This window comes from Oncorhynchus keta, chromosome 1, assembly GCF_023373465.1.
Source record: "Oncorhynchus keta strain PuntledgeMale-10-30-2019 chromosome 1, Oket_V2, whole genome shotgun sequence".
In the NCBI taxonomy this organism is placed as follows: Eukaryota; Metazoa; Chordata; class Actinopteri; order Salmoniformes; family Salmonidae; genus Oncorhynchus; species Oncorhynchus keta.
This window is the reverse complement of record NC_068421.1, coordinates 31,182,601-31,202,778: the sequence shown is the minus strand read 5'-3', so window position 1 is coordinate 31,202,778 and position 20,178 is coordinate 31,182,601. Positions and strand designations below refer to the sequence as shown.

At 41.5% G+C, this 20,178-nt stretch overlaps 1 protein-coding gene across 1 annotated transcript; it reads left to right on the top strand.

The window, feature by feature from the left end:
• Positions 1-1,882: 1,882 nt before the first annotated feature.
• LOC118373351 (RILP-like protein 1) lies at positions 1,883-20,064 on the top strand. The gene is made up of 8 exons (XM_052521465.1): positions 1,883-3,624; positions 4,213-4,342; positions 6,286-6,407; positions 8,369-8,557; positions 10,978-11,147; positions 12,411-12,533; positions 12,638-12,736; positions 18,829-20,064. The coding sequence occupies exons 1-8, from the start codon at positions 3,253-3,255 to the stop codon at positions 18,959-18,961; spliced, it is 1,338 nt and encodes a 445-aa protein (XP_052377425.1). The 5' UTR covers positions 1,883-3,252; the 3' UTR covers positions 18,962-20,064.
• Positions 20,065-20,178: the final 114 nt, after the last annotated feature.

Genomic DNA, 20,178 nt, shown 5'->3' with positions numbered 1-20,178 from the left:
ATAGCAAGGACACATCTGAGATACTGACTACCATTGTAATTAGGATCATGTCTGCAGTCAAACTTATTGGTGATGGACAGTGGTGGCTCAGCTGGAAGAGATTGGTCTCATGGGACTGTGGGAGACATGCAGGCTGTGGCCAAAGACAGATATATGTATTTTGCCTCGATGATGACTAAGAAAGGACTCTTTTACCCTGCTTTGCAAACTGATTGCCATGTCAATGAAGCAAATGTGGGTAGATTGTGTCCTTCGATTTCATTTTTAATTATTTTACCTTTTATTTTACTAGGCAAGTCAGTTAAGAACATTCTTATTTTCAATGACTGTCTAGGAACAGTGGGTTAACTGCCTGTTCAGGGGCAGAACGACAGATTTGTACCTTGTCAGCTCGGGGATTTGAACTTGCAAACTTTCTGTTACTAGTCCAACACTCTAACCACTAGGCTACCCTGCCGCCCGTTTGTTACATACAGTACCAGTCAAAGTTTGGACACACTCATTCAAGGGTTTTTATTTTTTACTATATTCTACATTGTAGAATAATAGTGAAGACAAACTATAAAATAACACATCATGTAACCAAAAAAGTGTTAAAATCCATATATTTGAGATTGTTCAAAGTAACCACACTTTGCACACTCTTGGCATTCTCTCAACCAGCTTCATGGGGTAGTCACTTGGAATTCAATTAACAGATGTGCCTTGTTAATTTGTTGAATGTATTGCCTTAATGTGTTTGAGCCAATCATTTGTGTTGTGACATGGTAGGGGTGATATACAGAATATAGCCCTATTTGGTATAAGACCAAGTCCATATTATGGCAAGAACAGCTGAAATAAGCGAAGAGAAATGACAGTACATTACTGTAAGACTGGTGGGGAAGCTTTTTGCCATCAAGGGGCATTTGGATATTTCTAAATGAATTTGGGTTCATATTAAAAGTTGCTATTTTCTGCTTTCATGTTTTAATGTGACTTTAATCATTAAATAGCAGTGATTAAAGTCACATTAAAACATGAAAGCAGAAAATAGCAACTTTTAATATGAACCCAAATTAATTTAGAAATATCCAAATGCCCCTTGATGGCAAAAAGCTTCCCCACCAGTCTTACAGTAATGTACTGCACAACATAGTTTAAATATGACTTATGTTTCTTGCTAGTCCTATTTAGATAAATATCAGTATTGTAAATAATATTATGATTACTTGTTCAAACTCACCTCTAATGCGATGGCTTAAAGTTTATATTTGACGAGGCTTTTCATGTCAACTGGCAGTGAAGATGACACTACTTGCAGCTGGTTTTCCAGGTTTGTGTCAGTCAAACTGGCTTTGAGTTCGTCATTGTTTTGCAGCTCAATGACTTCGTGTTGAAGGCCATCTGGCACATCCGCTAGTTCGACGTTAAACGGGGTTGCAAATATGTTCAACTCCAGTTGTATACTTTTCATTCTTAAACCGCTCACAGAATGCCTTCGCGAGATTTCCACTCTCACCGGCATATTCCCACGTAATCTCAGGCTCTTGTCCTTGCAGAGTAGGAAAATAATCATTTTACTGATGCTTGATGTCCAAATTATTATGTAATGCTGGGTTTAAAAACTATTTGGGCGGATGAGGTGTGAAAGTGCATATGACTTTTAAAATAATTGTATTGTTACCCCTTTCTAGTTGGACTTGTCACCGCTTTAATTTCGTTGCGAACAATTTCACTTTGACAGCAGATCGCTGAGAAACTGGTTTGGCCCTTGGAGCTTGACGTTCAAGTCAGACAGATACTTGGTTATGTCCACCATGAAGGCCAAATCACACATCCACTTGTCATCACTCAGTTCCGCGACAGGTTTCCCCTTCATGAGTTGTTTACGTCATCCTTCAGTCCGTAAAACCGCGCCAGCATGTTTCAACCGCTCAACCATCGTACCTCACAATGGTAAACCAGGTCACCATACTCCGATTCAAGATCACTCAACGGATTTTTTAAAATGTTATAATTATGGGAAAACGACTTCTAGAGCTTTTTTAAATTCAAATAAATGTATTCATGAATTGTCTCGGGGCCTAACCAAACAGCCTCGTAGGCCGTATACGGCCCGGAGACAGGATGTCCCCCACCCCTGCTTTAAGACAGAAAGGTTAGTCAATATGAAACATATTTCAAAAACTTTGAAAGTTTCTTCAAGTGCTGTCGTAAAAACCATCAAGTGTTATGATGAAACTGGCTCTCACGAGTAACGCCAGAGAAAAGGAAGACCCAGAGTTAATTCTGCTGTTACCCGCCTCAGAAATTGCAGCCCAAATAAATGCTTCGGAGAGTTCAAGTAACAGACACATCTCAACATCAACTGTTCAGAGGAAACTGCGTGGATCAGGCCTTCGTGATTGAATTTCTGCAAAGAAACCACTATTAAAGGACACCAATAATAAGAGACTTGCTTGGGCCAAGAAACAACAGCAATGGACATTAGATTGGTGAAAATCTGTCCTTTGGTCCAGTGGCGGTTCTAGACCATTTGTGTTATTTCATCGTTTTGATGTCTTCAATATTATTCTACAATGTAGAAAATAGTACAAATAAAGAAAAACCCTGGAATGAGTAGGTGTGTCAACTTTTGACTGGTACTGTATGCAGACTGTTAAACAACAGTACACAGCATCCTCGATCGCTTCCCATGCCTTCAGATGAAACCCAATTGGTATTCTTGGACTGTTTTACTGTACGTTCGACCTAGCATACCAGTTCAACAGTACGCTATGCTATGTGGGTCTAAGAGAAGCTCACTCCTATTACGCTGGTCAGGAAAGTAGGAGAGTTCTTGAATGGTAAACAAGCCGAGCAAAGAGAGGGGGCTGAAATGTGGGCGTCCAGTTGACAGTACACTGCTCTGTCTTTTCAAGACTACTCGATGAGGAACTCTGTTCTTTCATTTGAATCGGGCCTCAAGTTAATGTTCTCGACTAGGGGCAAGCACAATGTGTGACGTATGCTCGAATGAAGTTCAAATTAGAACGGGTTTATTACTGTCTGGATGACCAAGCATGCAACTAAAGAAAGAGTCAACTTCGAGCATAGGGTGACGAATAATGCATATATTTTAGATGCAGCAGCATTTCGCGATATAGACAAGACACCTGTTTATTGTGAGAACACTCGCTTTAGTTGTGTTTCGACTCTATCGCTGGGGAACTGTCTTGTCACGCTGAGAACGACATTTTATTTTATTTCTGGGTTTCGATATTAACGTGCATGCACACTGGTGCAAACATGGAGAATGATTGCGATATTAACGATCAAAAGCAAGACGTCAAGAAGACCGGGTGTTGTTTTGAAAGGACATGTTCGGCATTAACTGTGGATGATGTATACGAAATGGCTAAATTGATTGGCTCAGAAGTGGAAAAACTTATTGACAGCTACGGTAAAGAGAGCGCCACAGTACTGCTGCCTAAAATAGTCAAAGTTCTAGAGCTTTTGGAGAGCTTTGCCTCGCGGAACAATGCACACAAGTCAAAAGAAGAAGAATTACTCAAAGCATTTGAAACTCTACATGTACAGAAACAGAAGAAGACGAGATCTGTGAAAGAATACGACGAAAGCAGAAAGATTGAAATACAGCGGGTGAGTCGATGGTAATAACAACATGGTACCGTTAGTAACATGGGTAGGCTATATAGCCCAGGTTATATCGCATTAGAATTTGGGAAATCACTTATCTTGTCTGTGATCTCAACGATTATAGATTTGATTTAGGAAGAAACAGTATGTTTGTACTTACTCTTGGCCCATTTATCTCCTACAGCTTTCCCTACACCGCGTCTCTATGCACCACACACATTCTTTCACACACCACACCATGAGCCCTGCTCATCCCAACATTGCTTCTGTCTCACACCTGACTACACTGTGTATTATTGGTCTTGTTGGTATCTTGTTGTTATATTGGTAGTCACCATAACACTAAAATTGAAGTTATAAACACAGGCGTCATAGGCACGCTTGTTTTTCTCATTCTTCAGCTAGCACTCAGTAGTTATCTATATCTTTGATTTAATTAGCAGGCTATTCTTCCCCACCACCAAGTACCACCAAGTAAGTACCTGTAGACTCCACTGGGGGCATAGAATGTCATTCTATTTCTATGGTGGGTATGCTGGGTGTCTCCTCCTAACCCAGAGTCAGTGACAGCTTCTCCTCATCCCCCAACAGGAGGTGCAGCAGCAGGAGGAGGCAGAGAAGCAGAGGAGCAGGTGCGAGGAGCTGCAGGCCCAGGTGTTACATCTACAGACTGAGATTCAGGAGTTACAGAGCTGCCTGAGGGGCAACCATGCCCAGGAAGGTTGGTTTAAACATCTGCTTTAGGGGCAACCATGCCCAGGAAGGTTGGTTTAAACATCTGCTTTAGGGTCAACCATGCCCAGGAAGGTTGGTTTACGAGAATGGAGTTACTGTGTTGCTCATGCAGAGTATTTACTTCTGGTGGTAGTCACAGGGGCAAACATTGCTGACTGAGGAATTCCAGTGTTTGTTTATTTGGGAAGTGAATGTGGGACTGTAAATGTGACATTTGTTATGTAAAGGCTGAAAGAAGAACAAAGCAGAATAGATACATATAAACTAATATTATACGATAGACGCATATAATTTGTACCATTACACTAACTTATTAAGCATTCTGAAGTATTTGTAAGATATTCATTATTCATCTCGTCTCTGGCTAGTACTCTATACTCACACTGCTATAGAAGCTTCGAAGAGCACCAACCCTAATATCATTCAACATATTAGATGCTCTTATCCTTGATTTACTCATTGCATATGAGCAATTTTCAAGGGCAGTTGAAAGTTTAGTTAAGTCTGTCTACTGATAATGTCCGCTATGGCTTGTATACTGTACCTCTTTACTTCAACCTAATGTAAACTGTTAATGCAATGTATGCAAGTCTTGTGGTATTTTTTCACTAGTTTTCAAGGAAGTGTCTGTTCAGCCACAGGGGGCCTAAATCAGATACATTTTTCCCTGGAGGAGAAGGCCATATTTGTGTCAAGAAACATCACAATAATTGGATCTACTCCAGCCACTAAAATGTACATTTAACTTTCTTCATTTTCTCAGGACTAGAAGAATAATCTAATTGTGCTCATAATTACATTTAACTCAATTAGATTATATGATACCATACTACAGGGGTTTCAAACTTTTTTTGCCCAGGGACCCCCGCCCAGGCAAACTGGCGACCCAGGGACCCCCATCATATATTAGCATATGTTATTTTTACAAATAATTATACTTCAATATATTTTCTGCATGCTATTTGGTTTTGGTCGTTTTTTTTAAGTTGACACTTCTCCACCAAAAAAATGAACACTTAGATGGCCCACTTAAGACTGTTCTATACAGAAAAACCCTTTAATTAGCTCCAATGACTGTAATTTTCACCATATTAAATGGATAGTTCGAGATTTTGGCAAGCCATTTATCTACTTCCCCAGAGTTGAATGAACAGGAACAGCTAGCATGCTAACCGTTGCTGTAGACTTCCAGTCATTGCGCTAACGCTAGTTAGCATCTTTAAATTCCTTCATACTGGATGCTGAGACATAGAAATGGTATCCACGATGATATTCTGTTGTAGTGATATTCATAAAATAAGAATTTATCACATAAAACAATTCCCCCAAAATATTTTTACATTTTTTTTAAATAAAAAATTACATCGTGGACCACCTGCAGTACCTCCACGGACCCCAGTTTGAAAACCCCGGTCATACTACACACTGAAAGCAGTTTTCCAGCAAGGAGGTCCATGTTAGCTGCTTGCTGTTAAGTTTTTATTGCAACAGTTTAGCCTAGGAACGTTAGTGTCTCCAATAACCATGCCATAGCTCCACCATAACTTATGTATCAGTTATTATACGTCCAGAGTAGTCTGTCTGAATCAACAGGTATAAACCAGAATGCTTAAAGATGACCGTGTGCTGAAGGATAATCCTTAAGTGTCTTTACTGTTTAACGTCAGACCATAAGATACACTCCACTGAGCAGATTTGGCTGGGGACGTAGTCTCGGCCGACTGTTGGTGGTTGATGAGCTACTGGGTCATATTCGTTAGGCACCAAACGGAAGAAAACAGACTGAAACAAGGAGGGACTTCCCAGACTCCATTGACATTATTTATATTTAAAAAAAATGTGTGCCCTAATGATGTTCTCTCTGATTTGTCTGTTGACCATTGAATACCCACAGTGATGATATTGCATTGTTGTGGTCCTGTGTTCCAGACCGTGTACAACGGCAGGAGCGGGAGGTGATGCTTAAACTGAAGGAAGTGGTTGATAAGCAGAGAGATGAGCTGAGGGCCAAAGTACAGCAGATAGCCAGCATGTCTAAAGAGGTGGAGGCGGTAAGGACAAAAAGACTACATGTACAGTCCATCTGAATGCAAGTGTAGCCATACACGCTTCAGTTTACACACGCGCACACACACACACGCCTGGGCACAATGATTGTATCAATACTCTGAAGGTCAGCCGATAGCCAGTCATGAGTGGGGAGGTGTCATAAACAGCCGATAGGAAGTCTGTTTCTCAGCAGTGACCCAGACACTTTTCAGCTTACACACACACACACACACACACACACACACACACACACACACACACACACACACACACACACACACATAGACACTGAGTGTACAAAACATTAGGAACACCTTCCTGATATTGAGTTGCACCCCCTTTTGCCCTCAGAATAGCCTCAATTTGTCAAGCATGGACTCTACAAGGTCAAAACCGCTCCACAGGATGCTGGCCCATGTTGATTCCAATGCTTCCCACTGTTGTGTCAAGTTGGCTGGATGTCCTTTGGGTGGTGGACCATTCTTGATACACATGGGAAACTGTTCTGCATGAATAACCCAGCAGCGTTGCAGTTCTTGACACTCTCAAACTGGTGCGCCTGGCACCTACTACCATACCCTGTTCAAAGACACTTAAATCTTTTGTCTTGCCCATTCACCCTCTGAATGGCACACATACACAATCCATGTCTCAATTGTCTAAAGGCTTAAAAGTATTTTGATAACCTGTCTCCTCCCCTTCATCTACACTGATTGAACTGGATTTAAGTGACATCAATAAGGGATCATAGCTTTCACCTGGATTCACCTGGGTAGTCTATGTCATGGAAAGAGCAGGTGTTATTCATGTTTTGTACACTCAGTGTACATTCTTGTTACACACATCACAACTGCTACTACCAGGCTCCTATTATGATTGCTAAATACTGCACAATTTAAACGCTTGCCCCCCAATACCCCTTCCCCAAAACACGTGCAAATATTGGACTATAAATTGTATTATACTTAAGCTAAAATGTTTATTCTATTCTACTGAGCCATTAACTTTATGTTCATAGTCTTATCTTATGTTATTGAGAATGAATCGGCAAGTAGGCATTTAATGTGACGGGGTATACCATGTGACGGGTATACCATGTGACGGGGTATACCATGTGACGGGGTATACCATGTGCCGGGGTATACCATGTGACGGGATATACCATGTGGCGGGGTATACCATGTGACGAGGTATACCATGTGGCGGGGTATACCATATGGCGGGGTATACCATATGGTGGGGTATACCATGTGGCGGGGTATACCATGTGGCGGGGTATACCATGTGACGGAGTATACCATGTGGCGGGGTATACCATGTGGCGGGGTATACCATGTGGTGGGGTATACCATGTGGCGGGGTATACCATGTGACGGGGTATACCATGTGGCGGGGTATACCATCCCGTACATGCGACTAATAAAACTTGAAATTGAAACAGTACTGGCGTAATAGTCATGGTTATAGTTTTGTGCTGAGCATCACCTACACCTTGGAGACAAGTCTGGGCAATAACTCCACCTCCCTATTCACAGCAGCCCCCTCTGTCACACAGTAATGATTTTAAACTCCAGCTTGAGTTTGTTGATGTTTCTAGGCCTTTCATCTGACGTAAAGCTGTGGGGCCTCCTAAATTAAGTTTGCTCAAAATTATGCTTGAACATGTTTTTGTGTTCATGGAAGTAACCAGTATTGTCCCCCTGTGTTTGTGTAATATGGTCACCCTTACTCCCAATGAGTCCCTGCACCCCTACCAAGGCCCACTATGATATCTAGCATATCATTGTCCTGAGTTTGTATGTAAGTAATGTTAATGTTGTTTCATGTGTGTGTGTGTGTGTGTGTGTGTGTGTGTGTGTGTGTGTGTGTGTGTGTGTGTGTGTGTGTGTGTGTGTGTGTGTGTGTGTGTGTGTGTGTGTGTGTGTGTGTGTGTGTGTGTGTGTGTGTGTGTGTGTGTGTACAGCTGCAGGAGCAGTTGGAGCGCTTCATGAAGATGAATGGGGAGCTGAGACACAAGCAGAGCATCGCCACGGCCCAGGTGAAGACTGCTGTGGAGAGGAAGGCTGACATGGAGGTAGACCTCAGAGAGAAACAGAAAGAGATAGAATGCCTCACCACCCAGCTGGAAAAGGCCAACGCTGCTGTGGGCACGGTAAGAAGTGTGTATTTTTCTCCCTTATTAAAAAGGTAAGCATTCATTTCCATTTTTGAATTGGCCTTGGACATTCATATTATATTTAAGCAAAAAGACCCGAGGGGGTATGGTATGTTGGCCATATACAGTGGGGAGAACAAGTATTTTATACACTGCCGATTTTGCAGATTTTCCTACTTACAAAGCATGTAGAGGTCTGTAATTTTTATCATAGGTACACTTCAACTGTGAGAGACGGAATTTAAAAAAAAATCCATACAATCACATTGTATGATTTTTAAGTAATTCATTTGCATTTTATTGCATGACATAAGTATTTGATCACCTACCAACCAATAAGAATTCCGTCTCTCACAGACCGGTTAGTTTTTCTTTAAGAAGCGCTCCTGTTCTCCACTCATTACCCGTATTAACTGCACCTGTTTGAACTCGTTACCTTATAAAAGACACCTTTCCACACACTCAACCAAACAGATTCCAACCTCTCCACAATGGCCAAGACCAGAGAGGGTGTAAGGACATCAGGGATAAAATTGTAGACCTGCACAAGGCTGCGATGGGCTACAGGACAATAGGCAAGCAGCTTGGTGAGAAGGCAACAACTGTTGGCGTAATTATTAGAGGAAGGTGAGGAAGGTGAGGGATCAGCCCAGAACTACACGGCAGGACCTGTTCAATGACCTGAAGAGAGCTGGGACCAGAGTCCCAAAGAAAACCATTAGTAACACACTACGCCGTCATGGATTAAAATCCTGCAGCGCACGCAAGGTCTACTCAAGCCAGCGCATGTCCAGGCCCGTCTGAAGTTTGCCAATGACCATCTGGATGATCCAGAGGAGGAATGGGAGAAGGTCAGGTGGTCTGATGAGACAAAAATAGAGCTGTTTGGTCTAAACTCCACTCGCCGTGTTTGGAGGAAGAAGAAGGATGAGTACAACCCCAAGAACACCATCCCAACCGCGAAGCATGGAGGTGGAAACATCATTCTTTGGGGATGCTTTTCTGCAAAGTGGACAGGACGACTGCACCGTATTGAGGGGAGGATGGATGAGGCCATGTATCGCGAGTAAGAGCATTGAAGATGGGTCGTGGCTGGGTCTTCCAGCATGACAACGACCCGAAACACACAGCCAGGGCAACTACGGAGTGGCTCCGTAAGAATCGTCTCAAGGTCTTGGAGTGGCCTAGCCAGTCTCCAGACCTGAACCCAATAGAAAATGTTTGGAGGGAGCTGAAAGTCCGTATTGCCCAGGGATGGCCCCGAAACCTGACGGATCTGGAGAAGGTCTGTATGGAGGAGTGGGCCAAAATCCCTGCTGCAGTGTGTGCAAACCTGGTCAAGAACTACAGGAAACGTATGATCTCTGTAATTGCAAACAAAGGTTTCCTTACCAAATATTAAGTTCTGCTTTTCTGATGTATCAAATACTTATGTCATGCAATAACATGCAAATTAATTACTTAAAAATCATATAATGTGATTTTCTGGATTTTTGTTTTAGATTCTGTCTCTCACAGTTGAAGTGTACCTATGATACAAATTACAGACCTCTACATGCTTTGTAAGTAGGAAAACCTGCCAAATCGGCAGTGTATCAAATACTTGTTCTCCCCACTGTACCTCAAACCCCTAAGGTGCCTTATTGCTATTATAAAGTGGTTAGCAACATAAATAGAACAGTAAACATGTATTTTTGAGTCATACCCGTGGTCTGATATACTGTACACACAGCTGAAATGCTGTTTCTGTCAAATCGTATCCAGGACCCAAAGTACCCAGTAATACTACATAAACGTTAGTCATCCAGAGTGGTGTATTCTGACTCTCTTTACTGACTTGTTTGTTACACCTTGCTTGTCATTTCTCTAGAGAACTTTTAGTGTCCTGCCCTCTCCCTCAGTTTATTTTGGAGCTGAACTGTAATCTTTAAACATTTGTCACTGTCCTCTCTCTTACACTTGACGTTTTGTTTCTTTAAACTCTTCTCCCTGTAAAAGAAACTGTAGCCATTTTGAAATATTTGTTATGACTAAGATAAGAGAAACTAAGGTCATATCTGTGACTTCTCTCTCTGACAAAGGAGTTAACTCATTGTTGTGAGAGAAACAGATACACCTGAGGCACAAGATGTACATGTATGTATTGTCCACCTGCAGTATAATGTGACTAAGAAATCTCACTACAAGAAATCTGTGTCTTTTTACTTTGTAATAGTCACACATAGCCAAATCGTGTCATTTTGATGGGTATTTAGCTCTTGCTATTGCTTTTAGACAATTTCATAGACTGAAGTTCACAACATTTCTTATACCAGGTGAACAACATTTTGTTTCCCTTTAAACACAGCTGTCATTACATTAACACAATTACATTAACACAATTGTGATAGTCCAGCTGTGTTTTCTCCACCCCACAGGCCAGTCCATGTAGGACAGAGTGGGACCTGACAGGCAAGCTGGTGATAGACCTTAAGGACCCCAACAGACCCTGTTTCACCAAGCAGGAGGTCAGAGAGATGCTGACAGAGAGGAACGAGCTCAAAGCCAACCTGTTCCTGGTGCAGGAGGAACTCTCCTACTACCAGAGGTAGGTACTATAGGGGGTGTGTTTGTTTGTGTGTGTGTCGGGGGGGTGTTATGAGTGTGTATGTGTTTACATGTTTGTTTGTGTTTGTTTAGTTTTATATCTGTGTGTGTATTAGAGGTTCGACCGATTATGATTTTTTTCAACGCCGATACCGATTATTGGAGGACCAAAAAGCCGATACCGATTAACCGGTCAATTAAATAAAAAACATGTATTTGTAATAATGACAATTCCAACAATACTGAACACTTATTTTAACTTAATATAATACATCAATAAAATCAATTTAGCCTCGAGTAAATAATGAAACTTGTTCAATTTGGTTTAAATAATGCAAAAACAAAGTGTTGGAGAGGAAAGTAAAAGTGCAATATGTGTTATGTAAGAAAGCTAACGTTTCAGTTCCTTGCTCAGAACATGAGAACATATGAAAGCTGGTGGTTCCTTTTAACATGAGTCTTCAATATTCCCAGGTAAGAAGTTTTAGGTCGGTAGTTATTATAGGAATTATAGGACTATTTCCCTCTATACCATTTGTATTTCATTAACCTTTGACTATTGGATGTTCTTATAGGCACAAGCCTCATCTCGGGAGTTGATAAGCTTGAAGTCATAAACAGCGCAATGCTTGACGCACAACGAAGAGCTGCTGGCAAAATGCACGAAAGTGCTGTTTGAATGAATGTTTATGCGCCTGCTACTGCCTACCACCGCTCAGTCAGATACTTAGATACTTGTATGCGCAGTCAGATTATATGCAACGCAGGACACACTAGATAATATCTAGTAATATCATCAACCATGTGTAGTTAACTAGTGATTATGATTGATTGTTTTTTATAAGATAAGTTTAATGCTAGCTAGCAACTTACCTTGGCTTACTGCATTCGCGTAACAGACAGTCTCCTTGTGGAGTGCAACGAGAGAGAGGCAGGTCGTTATTGCGTTGGACTCGTTAACTGTAAGGTTGCAAGATTGGATCCCCCGAGCTGACAAGGTGAAAATCTGTCGTTCTGCCCCTGAACAAGGCAGTTAACCCACTGTTCCTAGGCCGTCATTGAAAATAAGAATGTGTTCTTAACTGACATGCCTAATTAAATAAAGATTAAATAAAGGTGTTTTTTTTTTAAACTGCAATTCGGCGCCCAAAAATACAGATTCCGATTGTTATGAAAACTTGAAATCGGCCTTAATTAATCGGCCATTCCAATTAATCGGTCGACCTCTAGTGTGTATGTACTGACGTGTGTGTCATTCATACAGGGAGATCCTGAATGATGAGCGGTGTCCAGGATTCTTGCTGGAGGCAGTACGTTCTGCCATAAAGAAACAGAAAACTGTCATCAAGGCCAAGATGCTGGGCATGCCAGAAGACAAATGCAGCAGGTGACACTGACTCACACACACGGGTACACACACACACACACACACACACACACACACACACACACACACAGTGCTAACTTTGTGGATGTGATTTCCTTGAACAGTGATGAGGAGAAAGGCCCCCTGTTTAAGAGGAGAGCAGAGACAGAAACCGAGACAGACAGCACACACAGCAAACCACATGAGTCTCGCATCAGGAACCTGTAAGTACTACTGACCTGTTTTTACTCATTTAAACAACACATCTATTAACAGTGGCAAAAAAAAGTACATGAACCTTTTGGAATTACCTGGATTTCTGCATAAATTTGACATAGATGAAGATCAGATCAAATTCTAAGTCACCACAGACACAGTATTCTTAAACTAATAACACAAATTATTGTATTTTTCTTGTCTATATTGAATGCATCATTTAAACATTCACAGTGTAGGTTGGATAAAGTATGTGAACCCCTAGGCTATTGACTTCTCCAAAAGCTAATTGGAGTCCAATCAATGAGATGAGATTGGAAATGTTGGTTAGAGCTGCCTTGCTCTATGAAAAGCACTCACAATAAGCTTTGCCTGAGAAGAACTATGCCTCGGAACAGAGATCTCATAAGACCTTAGATTAAGAATTGTTGCCTTGCATAAAGCTGGAAAGGGTTACAAAAGTATCTATAAGTCATTCCACGGTAAGACAAATTGTCTATAAATGGAGAAATTTCAGCACTGTCGTAAAACACTAAACAAGAATGGTGTTCAAGGGAGGACACCATGGAAGAAGCCACTGCTGTCCAAAAAAAACATTGCTGCACATCTGAAGTTAACAGAAGAGCAGCTGGATGTTCCACAGCGCTACTGGCAAAATATTCTGTGGACAGATGAAACTAAAGTTGTGTTGTTTGGAAGGAACACACAACACTATGTGTGGAGAAACAAAGGCACAGCACACCAACATCAAAACCTCATCCCAACTGTAAAGTATGGTGGAGGGAGCATTATGGTTTGGGCTGCTTTGCTGCCTCAGGCCCTGGACAGCTTGCTATCAGACGGAAAACTTGGGAATTCATTTTATCAAGACATTTTGCAGGAGAATGAATGTAAGACTATCTGTCCGCCAATTGAAGCTCAACAGAAGTTAAGTGATGCAACAGGACAACAACCAAAAACACAGAAGTAAATCAACAACAGAATGGCTTGAACAGGAGAAAATACGCCATCTGCAGTAGGCCTGTCAGTGCTGAACTCAACCCGATTGAGATGCTGTGGCATGACCACAAGAGAGCGGTTCACACCAGACATCCCTGTCACGTTCGTCGTAACGATGAGAAGCGTGAGCGTGATATGAATACATTCCTCTTTTAGTTAAGAAATAACACAGAACAAATTAACAAAACGACCACGAAGCTATCTAACACAAGTGCTGACAGGCAACTACACGTAGACAATAACCCACAAAACCAAAATGGCAACCTAAATAGGATCCTCAATCAGAGACAACGATAAACAGCTGTCTCTGATTGGGAACCAATTCAGGCCACCATAGACCTACATATACCTAGACATACCAAAACCCCATAGAATTACAAAAAACCCTAGACAAGACAAAACACAAATACCACCCTCATCACACCCTGACCTGACCAAAATAATAAAGAAAACAAAGATAACTAAGGTCAGGGTGTGACAATCCCAAGAATATTGTGGAACTGAAACGGTTTTATAAAGAGGAATGGTCCAAAATTCCTCCTGACCGTTGTACAGGTCTGATCCGCAAACAACAGAAAATGTTTGGTTGAGGGTGTTGCTGCCAAAGGAGGGTCAACCTGTTATTAAATCCAAGGGTTCACATACTTTTCCCAACCTACACTGTGAATGTTTACACGGTGTGTTCAATAAAGACATGACAAATTCTAAATGTTTGTGTGTAATTAGTTTAAGCAGACTGTGTTTGTCTATTGTTGTGACTTAGATGAAGATCATAACATTTTATGACAAATTTATGCAGAAATCCAGGTAATTCTAAAGGGTTCACATACTTTTTCTTCCACTGTAGCTATTTACATACCTAAATGTAAAGATGTTTAAAGCATATTTACAACATTCATAGAACCCAATCAGAAGATAGTTTGAGAAATGAATAGTATGGTATGAATAGTTGCTTGTTACAATGTTATTACTTTGGTAAACTGACACAGGACCGTTATGTTGGAGAATTCCTGCAATAGCCTAATTTGCAATGACAATGAGCCTCAGTTAAATATGCAGTGCCCTACCATAACCCTTACTCGAAGGCCACTGATTGTCTAGGCAAAGTTGAGGCCGGTCTGTGTTTGGTTAGACTGGTTTGGCTTCTTTCATAGCCCTCCAGCATGCGTGAATCATTCCATCAACTTGTTGCTATGTCCTGAATCCTGATTATATTGTCTGTCTTTTAAACTACCTCTGGTCTCCTCAAATCAAATCAAATTTTATTGGTCACATACACATGGTTAGCAGATGTTAGAGTGTAGCGAAATGCTTATGCTTCTAGATCTGACAGTGCAGCAGTATCTAACAGGTAATATCTAACAATTCCACAACAAAACCTTATACACACAATCTAGTAAAGGAATGGGAGGAGAATATATAAGTATAAAATGTATGGATGAGCAGTGAAAGAGTGGCTAAGATGCAGTAGAGAGTGAAGGATACATTATATACATGATGAGTAATGTGCATTATTAAAGTGACTAGTGTTCCATTTATTAAAGTGGCCAATGATATCATGTCTGTAGGAAGGCAGCCGCCTCTCTGTGCTAGTGGTGGCTGTTTTAACAATCTGATGACCTTGAGAAAAAACTGTTTTTCAATCTCTCTGACCCAGCTTTGATGCCCCTGTACTGACCTCGCCTTCTGGATGATAGTGGGGTAAACAGGTAGTGGCTCGGGTGGTTATTGTCCTTGATGATCTTTTGTGTCTTCCTGTGACATCGTGTGCTGTTGGTGTCCTGGAGGGCACGTAGTTTGCTCCCGGTAAAGCGTTGTGCAGACCTCACTACCCTCTACCCTCGTGCTGCGGTTGTGGGCGGTGCAGTTGCCGTACCAGGCGGTGATACAGCCAGACAGGATGCTCTCAATTGTGCATCTGTAAAAGTTAGTGAGGGTTTTCGGTGACAAGACATATTTTTTCAGCCTCCTGAGATTGAAGAGGTGCTGTAGCGCCTTCTTCACCACACTGTCTGTGTGCGTGGATCATTTCAGTTTGTCGGTGATATGTACACAGAGGAACTTAAAACCTTCCACCTTCTCCACTACAGTCCCGTCGATGTGGTTGGGGGGGTGCTCCCTTTGCTGTTTCCTGATGTCTCCGATCATCTCCTTTGTTTAGCTGACATTGAGTGAGAGGTTATTTTCCTGGCACCACACTCCGAGGGCCCTCACTTCCTCCCTGTAGGCCGTCTTGTCGTTGTTGGTAACCACTGTGGTGTCGTCTGCAAACTTGATGATTGAGTTGGAAGCGTGCATGGCCACGCAGTCATGGGTGAACAGGGAGTACAGGAGAGGGCTGAGAACGCACCCTTGTGGGGCCCCAGTGTTGAGCATCAGTGGAGTGGAGATGTTGTTTCCTACCTTCACTACCTGGGGGCAGCCCGTCAGGAAGTCCAGAACCCAGTTGCACAGGGCGGGGTCGAGACCAAGGGTCTCAAGCTTAATGATGAGTTTGGATGGTACTATGGTGTTGAATGCTGAGCTGTAATCAATGAACAGCATTCTTACATAGGTATTCCTCTTGTCCAGATGGGATAGGGCAGTGTGCAGTGTGATGGCGATTGCATCGTCTGTGGACCTATTGGGGCGGTAAGCAAAAATGAGAAGTGAGTGCTATGGGGTGATAGTTATTTAGTTCAGTTACCTTTGCTTTCTTGGGAACAGGAACAAAAGTGGCCCTCTTGAAGTGTGTGGGGACAGCAGACTGGGATAGGGATTGATTGAATATGTCCGTAAACACACCAGCCAGCATACTCTGAGGACGTGGCTGGGGATGCCGTCTGGGCCGGCGGCCTTGCAAGGGTTAACATATTTTAAATGTTTTACTCACGTCGGCCACGGTTGAGAGCCCACAGTCTTTGGGAGTGGGCCGTGTCGGTGGCACTGTATTGTCCTCAATGTGCGCAAAAAAGTTGTTTAATTTGTCTGGGAGCAAGATAATACTGTTGAGTGTCTATGTTTTCCTCTAGGCAGACATACAAAAACTTGCCTCTGCTTTGTTCACTCTTCTGCTGTTTACCTTCAACATATAGCTTTCACAGCACCTGCTGATGCCTCTAAGGCCATTGATAAACATAGACTACTCCCCCTGGTGGTGTAACCAGGGACTACCTCATATCTGTTCAATGTAGTACTGCATGTAATCTCAGAAACCCTGACCAGAACCACGTTTCACATACACGCTTACCGTTTAATGATCACGGTTGGTCACAAGAGACTTGCGGTATATAACCTCAGACACTGTAGTAGAGGTCGACCGATTACACCTTTATTTCATCTTTATTTAACTAGGCAAGTCAGTTAAGAACACATTCTTATTTTCAATGACGGCCTAGGAACAGTAGGTTAACTGCCTTGTTCAGGGTCAGAACGACAGATTTTCACCTTGTCAGCTCGGGGGATCCAATCTTGCAACCTTACAGTTAACTAGTCCAACGCAATAGTGACCTGCCTCACGAGGAGCCCACCTGTTACGCGAATGCAGTAAGCCAAGGTAAGTTGCTAGCTAGCATAAAACTTATCTTATAAAAAACAATCAATCAACGACTGTCGTTGCACCAATGTGTACTTAACCATAAACATCAATGCCTTTCTTAAAATCAATGCACAAGTATATATTTTTAAACCTGCATATTTAGCTAAAAGAAATCCAGGTTAGCAGGCAATATTAACCAGGTGAAATTGTGTCACTTTTCTTGAGTTCATTGCATGCAGAGTCAGGGTATATGCAACAGTTTGGGATGCCTGGCTCTTTGCGAACTAATTTGCCAGAATTTTTCGTAATTATGACATAACATTGAAGGTTGTGCAATGTAACAGCAATATTTAGACTCATGGATGCCACCCGTTAGATAAAATACGGAACAGAATAAATGTTTTGTTTGCGAGGTGATAGTTTCCGGATTTGACCTAAGGCTCGTATTTCTGTGTGTTTATTATAGTTAAATCTATGATTTGATATTTGATAGAGCAGTCTGACTGAGGGGTGGTATACTCGTAATAGTCAAAGGTATATGGTTTAGAGAGAAATAGTCGACGCGTTCTAATTCCTGTAATAACTTGCGGTTGAACTTGAAAGGGGTTCCTTCGTTATTTTACCGTTCATGTCTTCCATAGAGAATGTCTTGATCTACTTCAAATAAGGTCTGTGTTTCGTTCAGGCTTAAACCGCCTCTGTTCACGTCTTCCATAGGGAATGTCTTGATCTACTTCAAATAAGGTCTGCGTTTCGTGCAGGCTTAAACCGCCTCTGCGTTTTGATATCATGTAAATCTCACTAGGATAAGGTAACGTTTGTCAAAATATTTTCAGAAATCCACTCTACAAAAAATAAGATCTTCGCATATATTTAGCCAATATTGATCAGAGTTAACTTGTCCTATGGATATCTACACAGTTATACAATTGGCAAGGTGGTGTAAGCCTACATGAAACACAGACCTTATTTTAAGTGAATCTAAAAAATATCCTATGGAATAAATGAATGAAGGAACCGCTTTTCAGATTTTGCTAGAAGGTGTCATGGGAATTATGACTCGCACTTTGGTAGTCAATTCTTACCATGTCCATTATTAAAATAGGATTTCCTGCATATAGAAATTACAGCTTTTGTTTTCAACATTCATCACAGGTAACTTAAACTCAATTTTTTAAACTCTAAATGAAAAAATACCACCAACCTGTGGAATCACCTTAAGAACATCCATCCAAAAGCCCATATGTATTATATTAAGTTAAAATAAGTGTTCATTCAGTATGGTTGCAATTGTCATTATTACAAAAATGTGTGTGTATATATATATATATATATATATATATTATTATTATACTTTTTTTTTTATCGGCCGATTAATCGGTATCGGCGTTGAAAAATCATAATCGGTCGACCTCTACACTGTAGTAGTGTGTAGGAACTACCAGGAAGCGGAACAACTCAGTCTTTCAAAACAATATCTCTGACCTGGGAACTGTGTTGTGGTCTCTCCTCTCCTGTGTGTAGCTTTAGTTTCTTCTGGTCGTGAGTTAGTATATCTGATCCTAGACCTGTGTTGTCTCCTAGCTTTGGCTTCCTGACTCGCTCCGGCAGCAACCACAGCAGCCGTAGTCCCAGTGAAAACAAGGCTGCTTCTTCCTGGGAAATCATCGACGACACCAAGACCACCACGGAGACAGAAACCAGACGATCATCATGACAACCCTCAACACCCGTCCAACTACACTTGTCCTCCATTCTGTTCAGTTTTCACTGAATGTTTTATACTGGTTAGGTCTCCATAGCAGCCCTAAGAAAGGAAGAGCATTCTCTCATGCCTTCCCTCTTTCTTTTTTACTACCTCCTCGTCCTTGCTCTATATACCTTTCTCTCCCTCTGTTTCTCTCAGTAAGAGGTTCAGAATGGTGAAATGGCCAACTGTACACTTTGCATTGACAATAACCATGCAGGACATTATTAACAGGAAAATCTCTGTTGAATCTCTGAAGCAAATTTGTATTGCAATATTTTAATAAAGATTTGAAGATGTATTTTGACCACAGAAATCATTAGTAATCGCAGGAACATATTTGTGCCAGAAGAGGGCATCCTAACTATTAACAACCATGGTGGACTTCCATGTGTTTAACATTTTACCTAGTGTGTGTTTTTGTTGCCATGCCTTGTGGTTGCTGTAATTGTAAGTCTCTGTCATGGACATGGTGTGAGGGAACGTTTTGCAGTAAAGTACACTGTGTGTTGATTCTGACCCTGAATGTATTGCCTCATAGTAACAGTCATTTATTGATTAGACTTTATATTCTTAACCATCAGCTCATCTCACATATTTGATAGTCTTATTATGAGTTCAATCATGTCTTCCCCAGGACCATGAATTGGGTATTGGGGTTGATTGTTATGTGTCTGCCAAGTGTGTGTGCCTGTCTGTCCTGTGTGAGTGCCTGCCTGTCTGTCTGTGTGTGTTCACTGGGGCACCAGCACCTGTACGTTGGTTACTGTACATACAGAGGAAGTGTGTGTTTCCTTGAAAGGAAATGGTGTGTGTGCTCTCACGCTCCTTCCATCTCACCATGATGTTAAACACACACAACAATGGCTGCCGTTGCCCCCTACCATATCTTATCGGTACTCAGACTGATGTAGTTTTCTGACATTCTAAATGAATGCTGCTGGTGATAGTGTGGAATGATGTATTTTCCTGCAACACTGAATGTACATTTCATTTTTGTAAACATGACTGTTTTTAAATGGAGAAGCTTTTGTGCTACAAAAACTAAATAAATATCTGACATTCAATCTGAAGTGTGTATTGTGGGAGAATGAGAGTTGGACTGTCAACATACATCAATTTGCCAAGAGAACATCCCACTTCTGATCTTTTTTACACGTTTTTTGTGTGTGTATGTTTGTGAGCTG